The 14,472-nt window shown below is 38.2% G+C and overlaps 1 protein-coding gene across 1 annotated transcript in view; it reads left to right on the top strand.

Annotated features, from left to right (window-relative positions):
* Positions 1-14,472, top strand: part of LOC109933778 (protein BANP-like) — a 73,250-nt gene that overhangs the window by 6,977 nt on the left and 51,801 nt on the right. Inside the window, exon 3 of the mRNA XM_048605974.1 lies at positions 9,400-9,538. Coding sequence (XP_048461931.1) covers positions 9,400-9,538 — 139 coding nt within the window. The remainder of the gene's footprint in view (positions 1-9,399; positions 9,539-14,472) is intronic.

The raw sequence follows: 14,472 nt of genomic DNA, 5'->3' as shown, positions 1-14,472 counted from the left end.
GCTGGTGAGGAGTTTGCATCAGTATGAGAGGAGGTATTGGGGGAGTATGAGGAGGTGAAGAACCTATTTTAAGTGCATATGAACTAGCACCAGAAGCTGAAATGGCCAGTGATTATGAGTTGGTTCATAAGTCAAAGTTTGGCATCCAACATCAATTTTAAGCTGTGACTGTTAGAAATTGGGGAAAAGAAATCCTCGGGTGACAAGGGAAAAGGAGATTTCATTGAAGATAATTTACCACAGGGTAAAAAGGAAACCCATGAGGGGGAAAGAGAAGTTAAACAAAAATCTCAGGTGTTTTCACTGTAATAAAATAGACCACTTGTAGTCACAGTGTTGGTGATTTAGAAAAAGCACTGGGAAGATGGATGTGGGAAAACAGGATAAGCTAATGATTTTTGTTGAAGTGATGAAGAAAATCATAATGGAAGGTAAAAAGCTGCAACAGAATGTACAACCTGATCAAGGGTTGGTTGCGAAGAAAGTGGCAGATCTCTTTAAAGAATTTACTTGCATGGGTAAGGTTAACTCATGTATGCCATGAGAAGCAGATAAAGAAATGAAAATTTTAAGAGATACGGGTGTAAGTCAATCTTTGGTGACAGATGGGATATGTATTTGAGAAGGAGTATTGCCAGAAAAGTGGCAACGTGTGGAGTTCATTGTGAGAAGAGCAGTGTTCCATTATACAAGGTGAGATTGCAGAATCCAGTGAAAAATGGTGAACTGGTAGTTGGAGTACTAGAGAATTTCTCGGTTCTGGAAACACAGTTTATTCTTGCTCATGATATAGCTGGATCACAGGTGGGAGTGATGCCTACTGTGGTTGAAAAGCCAGTGGAAAATCAGGCAACTGGAATGTTAAAGGAAGTATATCCTGGGACTTTTTCTGACTCTTGTAACAAGGCAACAAATCCACAGGTTGAAACATGAGGAGAAATTAAGGAGTAAAGATAAGGAAGTTGAAGTTCAGTTATCTGAAACTCTGTTTGATCAAATGGTTGAGAAAAAACAAGAACAGGTGGAGAACAAAGTGGATATTTTTAGTTCAGAGAAGCTAAGTGAATTATAAGAAAAAGATGAAAAACTAAAGCAGTTGTATCAAAAAGTGTACACAGAAGAATCTGAGTGTATCCTCGAATGTTACTTTCTTAAACATGAAATCTTGATCAGGAAATGGAGACCATCACACACTCAGGTGGATGAGAAATGGACAGAAGTGCATCAAGTTGTATTACCGGTGGGTTATAGAAAGGTGGTGTTGAGGGTAGCATGTGAATTACCAGTAGGAGGTTATTTGGGAGTAAAGAAAACTCGAGCCAAACTACAAAAACATTTTTATTAGCCTGGACTGCATAGAGACATCGTTGAATTTTGACAGATATGTCATATGTGTCAGGAAATTGGAAAACCTCAGGTACTAATGAAGCCAGCACCCTTAATACTCAAACCTGCATTTGAGGAATGTTTTACAAGAGTCTTAATTGATTGTGTAGGACCCTATCTAAAACAAAAAGAGAGAATCAATATTTGTTGACCATAATGGACGTGTCCACTAGATTTCTAGAGGCCATTCCATTACACAGTGTCACGGATACAAGGATTGTAGAAGAGTTATTCAAATTTTTTTACTAGATACGGACTACCCACAGAGATACAATCAGATTAAGGGTCAGATTTTACATCAAAGTTATTCAAGGAAGTTACGGATAGCTTGGGAATAAAACAATTCAAATCCACTGTGTACTATCCAGAATCACAGGAAACATTAAAGCGGTGGCATCAAACCTTAAAGACCACGTTGAGGGCTTATATCAAGTTGGGATAAAGGAGTTCCATTTTTACTTGTTGCAATTAGGGATGCACCAAAGGCATCAACCAAATTTAGTCCATTTGAATTAATTTTTGGGCATGAGGTGAGAGGACTGCTGAAATTAATTAAGGAGAAAGTTAGGGACCGCATGTTTGGACCGTGTGTCAAATTTTTAGGGAAAGATTAAATAGAGCAGGTCAGTTGGCTAGACAGCATTAGCATGTGATAAAGTAGGAAGCAGAACAAGAAATCAAAAATTCTTAGCTATGCTAGAGGAGCTGAAGTGTTGGTATTACTACCGATGGTAGGTGCATCTTCAAAAGCAAGGTTTAGTGAGCCTTATCAAATTGAAAGGAAATTGAGTGAGATGGACTATTTGATAAGAATGCCAGATGGGAAGAAATCTGTGTGTCATTTGAATATATTTACAAAGTATTTTGATAAGGAAGGAAAGCATAAGGGGAATGTATTATTTTTTGCATACAGAGTGAAAAACCAAGTTCAGATGATTCTAAAGTGGACATTCCTCAAATTAAATTGGACAATGAGAAAGTTCTGAAAAAATTGGGATAAATTGAGTTCCCTTCCAGAGGAAAATTGAAATGATCTGAAAGAGTTACTACAATCACATGGAGAGATATATGGGATTAAGATCGGAAATAGTAACATGATTATGCATGTTGTAGATATAGGAAATGCTTTCCAATTAAGCAACATCCTTATGGTCTGAACTCTCTAAAGTTGGCACAGGTTCAAAAAGAGATTGAAAGCATGCTCAAACACAATATAATTGAAACAATGAATGGAGCTCAGCCTTAGTGATGGTGTCATTGCTTTCAAGGGAGTGCAGTGAAGGTTTACGTGGCTGATTCCAGGGATGGCAGGTCTGACGTATGAGGAGAGATTAACTAGGTTGGGATTGTCTTCACTCGAGTTCAGACGAATGAGGGGGGATCCCATAGAGACTTACAACATTCTAATAGGACTGGACAGGGTAGATGCAGACAGGATGTTCCCGATGGTGGGTGTGACCAGAACCAGGGTCACAGTATGAGATTTTGGGGTAAACAATTTAGGACTGAGATGAGGAGACATTTCTTCACGCAAAGAGTGGTGAGCCTTTGGAATTCGTTACCGCAGGAAGTAATTAGTGCCAAAACATTGAATGTATTCAAGAGGCGACTAGACTTGAGGTGAATGGGATCAAAGGTTATGGGGAGAAAGCAAAATTAAGCTATTGAGTTGGATGATCAGCCATGATCGTGAAGAATGGCGCAGCAGGCTCGAAGGGCCGAATGGCCGCCTCCTGCTCCTACCTTCAATGTTGCTATGTTAAACCAGATGGTACACAATGATTATTTGCAGACTATCACAAAATCAATACAGCTACAAAATCTGACTCATATCCTAACCCACATTTGAACTTTATTGAGAAGGTGGGACCAGCAGCTTTTATTTCTAAGTTGTACTTAGTCAGAGGATACTGGCAGGTACCTTTATCCAAAAGAGTGAAGAAAATTTCAGCTTTTGTGACACCGAATGGACTGTTCCAGTTTAAAGTCATGCCTTTTGCTATGAAAAATGCACCAATCACATTTCAAAGACTAACCAATGAAGTCATTTAAGGATTACCCAATTGTGTACTGTACATAGATGTTGTGGTGATTTTTAATCACACATGTAAGGAACATTTGGCGCATCTAGCAGAAGTATTCAATTAACTTCAGGAGGCATGCTTAGAGAGAAACTTGGCTAAGAGTGAGTTTGCAAATACCCAAGTCACATTCCTGGGCCATGGACAAATGGTCCCATGGGATGTGAAAACAAAAATTACTGGGGAGTGTCCCATACCATTCTTGATTCCTGGGACTGAGTGGTTTTTATCAAAAACTTGTACCAAATTTTAGCAGTGTGGTTGCTCCACTGACTGACCTGTTGAAGAAGCGCAGAAAATTTCAGTGGATGGAAGAATGTCAGAAGGCATTTGACAACCTGAAAGCTTTGTTAACTACCACCCCACTGTTAGCCTATTCTAATTACACAAAGCCATTCTAAGTGGCTATCAAAGCAAGTGATGCGGATCGTGGTGCCGTAATCTTGCCAGATGACGACGAGAAGATAGAAGGAGATATTGGGTATTTTTCCAAAAAGTGGAATATTTATCAACAGAAATATTCCACATTTGAGAAGGAGACCTTGAGTTTGTTGGCAGTAATGTGTCTGTAACAATTGTATATACAGGTCATAATCCCTTCAAGTTTTTGGAAGAATTTAAGAATAAAAAATCCAGATTATTTAGATGGAGCTTATAATTTCAGTCATTCAATTTGATAATTATGCATTTGGCAGCATGAAAGAACGTAATTGCTAACACGTTGTCACAACTGCATTGTAGGTTTTCAATAATGTATGTGTATTTAAGTGTTCTCATAGTGTAAGACTGAAGGTTTTTAAAGAGAAGCTATCTTTGTATATTGATGGTTCCTTTTTTATTAAGGGAGGAGGTTTGACGATTCTATGGGTTTAAGAGGTGTATTTTGTCTTGGTTTTTTTATGAAGAGAAGTTGAGACAGTGGTGCTGAGCATTCTGTTCCAAGCCATTAAAGTAAACAGCTTGAGGCTTCAGTATTTTTTAAGTTGGAAGAACAGAAGCAGCATGAAGGGGTGGGGTAGAGCTCCTACAGAAGAGGGATTTTACTTCCACTTTCAGTAGTTGTTGGGGTCTTGAAGATAGATGTGGAAGCAGTTTTTCCTCCCACTGTTACAGCTAAAAGCTTGCATTATCTTCCTTCTGGGAGAATTGCATGGGACAATTTATTTTACTGAATTTGCCTTTGCACTTTGTGTTTATGGAATGTTACTATATCAGAACAGTTGCTGTTTAGTAATTAAATAATCTATTATTCTCTTAAACTTTCCAGTCGTGTTAAGCCAATTCTTTTTTCTTTTGTTTGTATTTTAACTATGGTGTAAGAATAAAGTGTGTTTTGCTTCAAGCCTGGTAATTTGAATAATCGAATTACATTCAGAATGCAACACCTTACACTTGCCTTTAAACATGAGTTGGGGTCTAGACTGTCTTCCTAATATATTTTGAGGGGTTTGATCAGGTCCGTAACAGTGTTCACATCTTTCCTACAATATAACACCCAGAATTTCACACAGTACTTCAGCTAAGGTCTAATAAGTTATACAAGTTATATAAGTTCAATATTGCCTTCTTAGTCTTGTACTCTGTGCCCCTATTAATAAAGCCGAGGATGCTCTATCCTTTACTTACTACTCTGTCTACCTGTCTTGCCAGTTTCTACTACTGACTTTTTGCTACTGACCTTTTTATTCCATGACCTATAGTTCTTCTTAAGTCTGCTGCGTGACACTGTATCAAGAGCATTCTGAAAGTCCATATACACCACAATAACAGCATAACCATTATTGAGCCTTACTGTTACATCTTTAAAAAAAATTCAACAAATTAGTTAAACATGCTAACAGTTCCTAATAACAGTTCCTTTTTCCATACAAGTACTAATTCAATTCTGAAAAGTTGTCTTGAAGTTTCCCCACCACTGGAGTTAAACTACTGACTGTATTTGCTTCGTTTATCCTTACAACATTTCTTAAACAAGGCAGCAACATTTGCAACTTTCCAGTCTTCTGGCACCTGCCCCCAAGTTTAGGGAAGGCTGAAAGATTTCAGCTAGTGTACTGCAATTTGCGCTCTTTCTTCCTTCAAAATTGTTGGATATATCTCATCCGATCTTGGTGCCTGTCAACTTTAAGCACCAAAAGTCCGGCTAATACTTTTGTCCTATTTATTTTCAACCCTTCTAATGACTGAGTTTTCTCTTCTGTTGGAAAAGACAAATGCAATTTAACGTCTCAGCCATGCCCCTTGTCTCCAGGTGTAAATTTGCTTTTTGGTCCAGATTGGCCCTCCTTTTATCATGTTTCTACTATTTTTATTGGCTATAGCAGACTTTAGGACACCCTTTATGTTGAATGCCAAGCTTTTCTCATAATTCCTCATTGTTTCTCTTATTTACTTTCTTACCTCTCCTCTGACCCTTTGATATTTCCCTTGGTTGTCAATTTCATTTTCAACCTGACACTTGTTGCAAGCACACTTTTAAAAAAAATCTTTTATCTCCTTTGACATCCAGGGCTCTGGATTGATTTGTTCTGCCATTTCCATTTGAGGAAATACACCTTCATTGTACCCGAAACATCTCCTATTTGAAGATGTTCCATTGTTCAGTTATTGTTTTACATGCTAACCTCTTGTTCCAGTCAATCCTGCCCAACTCTAATCTTACTGATTCGACATCTGCTCTCTGCCAACTAATTTTTTTTTGTTCTGGATTGTTGCGTGCCATTCTCTGGGATCTGGGTGTGATGCTGTGTAGAGGGTTGTGCAGACTCGATGGGCTGAATGGCCTCTATCTGCATTGTAGGGATTCTGTGATGGACAGGTTCTGTGCACATAGACCACAAGCCTTGGTTGGTTGCCATCCCTCCAGAGGAGTGTCCTGCAGCTGCTTTGTGATATTGTGGACCCTGGCACTATCCTGGAGTCAGATTGATGGTCACAGAAATTTTTGTCTTTTCCTCCAGTTACTGAATCACCTGTCACTATCATCCCTACCTTGTTCTCTTTCTCTCCTGCCATGCAGCTGAGCCATTAGCAGTGCCACAAACCTGGCTGTTATTGCATTCACACGAGTAATCAGCACCCTCACCAAATTCCAACATGGAGAACCGATTTGCGAGTGGCACATCGAGACTCCTCACCACCTGCCTGTTTCTCTTGGACTGCCTGGTGGTCACTTTCCTTCCTCTGCACTTCTAAGCTGCTATGTGAACAGCTGTCTCAATATGCTATCCACATAATTCCCAGCCTTGAGGATGTGCTGCAGTGACTCCAATCATCATTAAGGCTCAGAATCTCAGAGCTTGTTTTTGCAGCTGGAAGTACATTCTTCACATATGCTAGTCAAGGATGCCAGTTGGGCCCCTGACTTCCTACATTTTACAGATGACGTGTTATTTTTCTCCCCCCCAATCAGCAGTTCCCAAAATCTACAGCTGTTAAACTATGCCTTGTTGCTGTGTTGAATCTAAGAGTGCTGGGCCTCGATATACAAAGAACAAAGAAAATTACAGCACAGGAACAGGCCCTTCGGCCCTCCAAGCCTGCGCCGATCCAGATCCTCTATCTAAACCTGTCACCTATTTTCCGAGGATCTGTATCCCTCTGCTCCCTGCCCATTCATGTATCTGTCTAGATACATCTTAAATGACGCTATCGTGCCCGCCTCTACCACCTCTGCTGGCAACGCGTTTCAGGCACCCACCACCCTCTGCGTAAAGAATTTCCCACGCAAATCTCCCTTAAACTTTTCCCCTGTCACCTTGAAATCGTGACCCCTAGTAATTGAGTCCCCCACTCTGGGAAAAAGCTTCTCCCTATCCACCCTGTCTATACCTCTCATGATTTTGTAGACCTCAATCAGGTCCCCCCTCAACCTCCGTCTTTCTAATGTAAATAATCCTAATATACTCAACGTCTCTTCATAGCTAGCGCCCTCCATACCAGGCAACATCCTGGTGAACCTCCTCTGCACCTTCTCCAAAGCATCCACATCCTTTTGGTAATGTGGCGACCAGAACTGTACGCAGTATTCCAAATGTGGTCAAACCAAAGTCCTATACAACTGTACAACTGATATATCCTCTTGCTGCCTACTGTTTCACTGCTGTGATGAAACTGAAGTAAATGCATGCTAAAGAAAGTATATACAGATCAGAAAAAAAAAGACCTGCTTGAAGGTGCAAAAGTAAAACAAACTTGAGTGACGTTCAGAAAATAAAATGGCAGTTTTACCCACTTGATCAGAGTTGAAAAGCCAGAGCACTCATCCAGAAGGCAGAGTACTATGGATATATAAATCATCAGTAGCATGAGTCAGCATATTTTATCAGCCTATGAAGTTGTTCAACCAAACAAAATATCTGTCAAAGCTATGTTATCCTTCTCTGCTAATAAGTGCAAGAGATAGCAGAATATTTTTAACTTCGTTTGAACTCCCAATAAACAGATGTGCTTCTTTTGCAAGAGTAACTCTAATTCTAATTTGCCGCTGAAATTCAACAATATTGATTTTGAATTAGCGTTTTTATTTTTCTGTGTAATTTTATTATGATTATTTGTCTAACTCATCATTTTAAACAAACGTAGAAAATGCTGGAGTTCAGAATAGCAGTTCTGAAGAAGAGTCATACCAGACTCGAAGCACCAACACTGTTTCTGTCTCCACGGATGCTGCCAGACCTGCTGAATTTCAACAGCATTCTCTTCTGTTTGTTTCAGGTTTCCATCATCTGCAGTATTTTGCGTCTATTATTCAGATGTCCTCTGTCATCTTTCAATTTTCAATCAGTTCCCTTTTCCAATTTAATTCAATCTTTGAAACTTCTGGCATGTTAATTAATGAAACTTCTTTCGTTTCTGGAATATTCAGTCACATAAAATTTATATTCAAGTCCTTTCTTTATTGGTATACTCAAAGGAAACATCTTGTTTGACCAGTTATGCATTCAAATTGTATTTTAGTGCTTTTCTCTTTTTTTCCAATATGTGGAGTCCCTACTGGGCTAAATGAGTGTCTAACGTTAGATGAGATTTTGTGATTCAATAACATTTGCTAAGTAATCCTGAGTATGATAAGAATAATGCTGGCAATCAGTTTATAAATAGTCAATTAGATTCTTAGGCAGTGCATTTGCATAGTGGAAGCTATGCAGATTAATAGACAGGGCCCTTTTCTTTGCAGACAGAAAAGGCAGGTATATACATTGCATCAATGTCATTTTAACAAAATTTATGACATCTGTTCCCTGGATCATTCCTCAGGATAACAAGTTGACCGAATCAAAGTTACCCTGCCTAATAATTAGTATACAGCCATCATTTAATGCATGCATTCTACATGGCAACGCCTCTACCATTCAAAGTGCACTTATCCTTCAGTCAGCATTCTCTTAAATAGGATAAAATATTGTTCCCCTTTACACTGATATTCATTCAAGACAAAAAACTTTGCAAAATGTCGTCTTCAGCAGTAACATAATATTATTTGCAACTTATCTCAAATGTTTGCTTGTGATGGGCTCATAGCTGAAATTCATGATAAGACAGTTACTTCGAATGGAACTCTGAAGGATATATGCATCTAAAACTCAGAATCCGTGTTGCAGATGTTGATTGATCTGCTTTGTGTTTACAGTGTTGCTGTTTCCATTTTATTGAAGAAGTTGCTGTTGAACTTCTTACTTGTACGTGCCTGATTGTAGTTAATCCACCACTGCAGAAATTTGTTCTAACTAATGATGAAATTCCTTAAAACTTGGGAAGTTTGAATCCATTGATGTGATTTCAGTGTGTGTGGAACTGAAAATTCATCATCAGTATGGTTCAACAGTTGGCACAAGAACGCATTGTCTCTCATTCTGAGAGGATTGGTTGGTGCCTATATCTGTTACATTTACCCAGTGAACTGATGAACTTTTGTACGAATATCTCGAAGAGAAGAGAACCATCAGATTGATGAATGGGGTAAACTGCAAGATGAAAGAGCTGTTGAACTAAGTAATATATTTTTTATTCCTTTTGTCTTTAAGGGCAATCTCCAAATACACCAGGTCCATGTTAGTCAAGATGGCCAGGTAGGTGCTTTTATCAAATGATCTTGTTTTACACGTTTGACAAATAATTATGAGTATATGTTTGCTACTTCTAGTGCATGCCTTGCAAATTAGGTATTCTTTAATCTCATTGTAATGAATTTGGTATTCTTGAGTTTTTAAAAAGCTGTAATTAAACAAGGGCAGTTTTTAGTTAGGAGATTGTTTATTTTGATTAATGCTACATTAATATAATATTTGTTGCTCTCATTAGCATAATCAAAAGTTGATTTGAAGCGATTTACCAATATTGTTTCTTGTGCCTCCTATCCTCATTGTTCAGTCTATCAGTGACTAAACAAAATACAACAGAATATAAGTGTAAAATAAATTGATAATGTTATGATTTTACGTGAAACTGAATTTTCAAGGAGAATATTGCTAATTTTAAATGTATTTTAATACATATGTAATCACTTAGCAACAGTCTAGGGTTAGGACAGTCTAGGACAATAATTCCATCCCATGAATGAAGAAGAAAAAGTATGCATCTTTTTGGCAATGTGGGTGCCAGTACTTTAAACCTACTTCATGCATTAATATTGCTTAATTGTCTGCAATGAAGTATTAGCTACATTTCAGTTATGCTATACAGCATTTCTATAAAACGTCAGTTTGTAGCAGAAACATTGCTTTGAAAGAAACTAATGGATTTTCATCTTTGTTACAATTTTCCATTAACCAATACAAATTGTATTACAACATTTTGGAGGCCTGGTCAGCATGTAAGTACTGGATGACATAAGGTAGCCTTCTTCCTTATTTCTTTGTTACCACTTATTGACCTGCTCCTCACAAGATCATTGATTCATGTGCCAGACAACGTCCATACAATATGATCTGGAATTTGCTGTCCATTAGGCTGGTGGATGTGGAAACAATCAAGGATTTCAAAAGGAAGTTGGTTTGGCACTTGACGAAAAACTTGCAGGGCTACAGAACCGATTGGGACTCAAGGAGGTGGCATGCACTGATGGGTTGAATGGCCAACTAATGTGCAATTAATGATTCAATGAAAACTGAAAGAATTGTGAATGCTGTAAATCAGGAACAAAGTCAAAGTTGCTGGAAAAGCTTAGCTGGTCTGGCAGCATCTGTGAAGGGTAAAAAACAGAGTTGATGTTTTGGGTCCGGTGACTGAGGAAGTTTTTTCCTTGATAGATGCTGTCAGACCTGCTGAGATTTTCCAGCAACTTTGTTTGTGTAATGATTCAATGACTCTTATACCTCTAATGATAAGAATGTTTTCACTATATATTGATGATGGCAATGCTTGGTGGAATTTCTACCTGTCAGTATACATAGCTGGCATTTGAAATTATTAGCATAGTGTAAAATGCAGAGTAAAAGAACAACAATGTTAATTTTGAAAACATAAAGTTGAATGTTTGGATTTTTAACCTTGAAATTAAATCACTAGTTATCCAAGTTTTAGGTCAGCAGCCACTCTCCCATATCCTCATTACTGCAACTGACAAAAGTTATCTTTAAAATTAATTGCTAATTTTAATTTTAGTTAATTATGAAAATGTGCCATTACACAACTGATTTTATAATGATCAACAATCTGTCATTTTCATTTTGTTTCATTTGTTTTACACAATTATTGCAGATGGGTTGAAGTATATATCTGAGGAGAATTCTCCTGAGCATAATGATTTTACCAATAAATAGCACTTGAGGAAGAGTCAGTGGTAGTAATTTTCTAAAATTCTTTCTTTTTGTGAGGGTGCAGGATGCCCCCAGTGTATTTAAGGGTTACTTTTTTGTTTGGATTGTTTCTAAGTGAAATTGACTGTGAAAACATTTAAAGGTATCTTTTATGTTGTAGCTTTTCATGCATGCATACTTCAGGATTTATTTTCATTCTGTAGTTCATTAGAGGGCAGCACCACAGCACTGGTGATTGTATTTTAAGTAGAAATGATTCATCTTTTGGCAAATTGCCTCACTTGATAATTAATAACACAAGGATACATTGGTTGTTGTTCTGATACCACACAAAGAGTTTGAGACAGAATATGATTATTTCGTATATCAAGTCTTGATCTTACTTAACTCTCTGCTCTACCAGCAGATGTTCTCCAATGTATAAATCATTTTGAACTGAGTATATTTAGATTAAAGGTTCAGATTTACAAGTTTGTGCATGTGGGCAGTAGGATGACCAGACCTTGTATTTACCACAGTGATAACAAATGTTAGTTATGTGATGCTTCTGATGCCTTGTTGACAAATTTTAATGTGCGTTATGCAGTTTTGGACTAACTATCTTGAGCAACATTGAAGGGTGTTTAGGTGGGCCAATGAGAGAGAGCAACTTAATTTTCCAGTCAGCTCATGATTTGGAAACTTCGAGACAGTTAACAATTCAAGCTTCTACCCTCACACAATCTAAACAATTGTGCCTGATTTCTAGAAATTAAATTGTGCTTTGTAGGCCTTATTTGCAAGAAATTTTAGTTTGGATTAAGGCTCTCACTCAAATTCCCGACCACAAACTGCATGCTTTTTCATTTGTGTGCATGTGCGCATCTGAAAATTTATGGCCTGGCATATTCAAGTAGGTTCAGTGATCGTCAAAGAATTTTTTTTTCACTTTAATTTTTCTTAATTTTATTCCATGCAGAATTAGTCTTGTTGGGAACCTTGCTTTTTTTTAATAATCATTCCACTTGGCATCTGAGTTAGGCAAATATGATTATATGTAGCCAATCTGAAGCAATATTTTCTCTAATTGAATAAGTATGATCAAGTTAATCTGTCTACTGCATTAATATTGCTTTCTATGCACTTCATTCGTCATAAAGACCTTAGAGTCCTGTTGATCCTGAAGTAAACGTCTGATCAGATGTCTGCTCCATCATCAAGGGTGTCTGTTTTTATCTGCATATTATCAGCCAGCTCTCCCCTTGCCTCTACTCCATTGCTGTGGAAACCTTTGATCTGTGGTCTAGATCACTAAAGTGTATTCCTGGCTGGCTTCCTGTCTTCTGCCCTCCATAAACTTGAATTCCTCCACAGTTCATCCATCACCCTATGCTTTCTGACCTTATTGCCTTGATTTTAAAAATATCATCTTAGTTTTAAAGTTCCTCCTATCTTTGTACCCTCTTCCAGCACTATAAGCCCTCAAGGTCCATGCAGTGTTCAATTTTGGACTTTTTTGCTTCCCCAATTTTAATTACTCTCTCATTCGCAGGGTACTTGCAGGCTGCCTTGGCCCAAAACTCAGGGATTCCCTTCTTAAACCTTTCTGTCTCTCTGTTCTCCTTTAGTATGTTCCTTAAAACCAATCTCTTTGAACAGGTTTTTGGTAACCTGTCTTACTATCTCCTTGTGTAATTCACTGTCAATTTCATTTGATAGTATTTTTTGTGTGGTGCCTTGAGATGTTTTACTGCTTTAAATCCAGTTGTGCTATAGCCAATGAAACAACTATTCATCTTAAGCACCCACGTGATGATGAAAATGAGATACCAGATGTTAATAATTAAACTACAAAGGAAACTAAGAAAAGATCTCAAGGGATCTGTAACAGCTGCAAGATATCAGAAACCTTTTCTTTAGCCATGGACACTATTCTCATCAATGTCTTCACCAACCCTAGCAATAAATTTATATTATTCTCCCAAAAAGCATCTTGGGGGTTAAATTGGGCCTCAGAATCTAGATAGGAAATGCACACATACCACCAGCCTGAAATGTGCTGCTCACCATCTTTGGTAAAAACAAGATGCATCCTTTACCAATACTGAATCAGGCAAGAATTACCTTGTTTACAAGTGAAAGACCTAACACCACCTTTTGTATCCCTGTTTCAATTTTGGATTGTCCTGAGGCAGCTAGAACTGATCCAAAGTCAGAGGGCATTGACTAATGTTCCCTCTAAGTTTTCTTTATACTGAGTCGGTTACAAAATCCATTGAGCACTTTTTTTTTGTTATGGGTAACGTACGTTGGAAAAGGCACTGAATTGTCACAAAGCTATGTTTAGCCTGTTCCTTTTTTTTGTGCATTGTATATTCCAGATTGCTGCACAGCCAAACATGGGTGCACCTTAGAGGGAACATTCCTGACTCCAACTCTTGGGTGAGAAAGGTCCTGTTCTACCTCCACATTTCACTGATCCCAGTTCAGCCTTTTCTTATAGTTTGCATTCTACTTTGGAACATGAGAGTACAATAACTCCTCTGAGAAGAGAAATACATTCTAGAATTCCTCACAGATGCCATTCTGCTGCTTTTTACAGGCCAACTGACATCGTGAACCTGTCTATCAGAAGGTTCACCTCCTGCTGTGTCTTTATCTGACCATGATGGATCACAGCTGCTGGTTTTCTGGCCTCTTAATGTGACCATTGAGCATTCCAGATTTCCACTTCACCCTACCATTGATAGCCATGGCTTTAGATCCCTTGCACCCATGCTGTGGAATTTCCTCTGTATCTATCCTCCTTTTTTTTTAACCCTTGTAAAATCTTCCAGTTTGAAGGTTTTGGTCATCTGTCACAACTCCTCCATAGTGTCACATCTTCCTCCATAAAGTCCTTGTTTAAGTACCTTGGGACATTGCATTTATATATCACTTTTAACACAATACAGTTTGTTGTTATTTTGCTGTTGTGTGCCTTTGGATGGGTTGGGTCCTGGAGCACTGACAGTCATTGAATGGAAGCACTCTTGAGCTTAGCTATAATCCAGGACTGTCAACCACTCTGCAGAGCCAGTCACTTTCATCTGACTCAGCTCCTTGCATCACAGAACAATTTGAGATCCCTCCAGAAAAATTTGATAAATCTGGGCTGCTCTCCTTTTTTGAAGCACAATCCCTCCTTGGATCTGAGGCCTTGTGTGTCTTTAATGTATCTGCCCTTATCACCACTAGCTAATCACATTTGGATAAATCTACTTCTT

This window comes from Rhincodon typus, chromosome 15 (genome assembly GCF_021869965.1).
Source record: "Rhincodon typus isolate 14 chromosome 15, sRhiTyp1.1, whole genome shotgun sequence".
NCBI lineage: Eukaryota > Metazoa > Chordata > Chondrichthyes > Orectolobiformes > Rhincodontidae > Rhincodon > Rhincodon typus.
The sequence above is the reverse complement of the archived record's forward strand: the minus strand, read 5'-3'. Positions and strand labels throughout refer to the sequence as shown.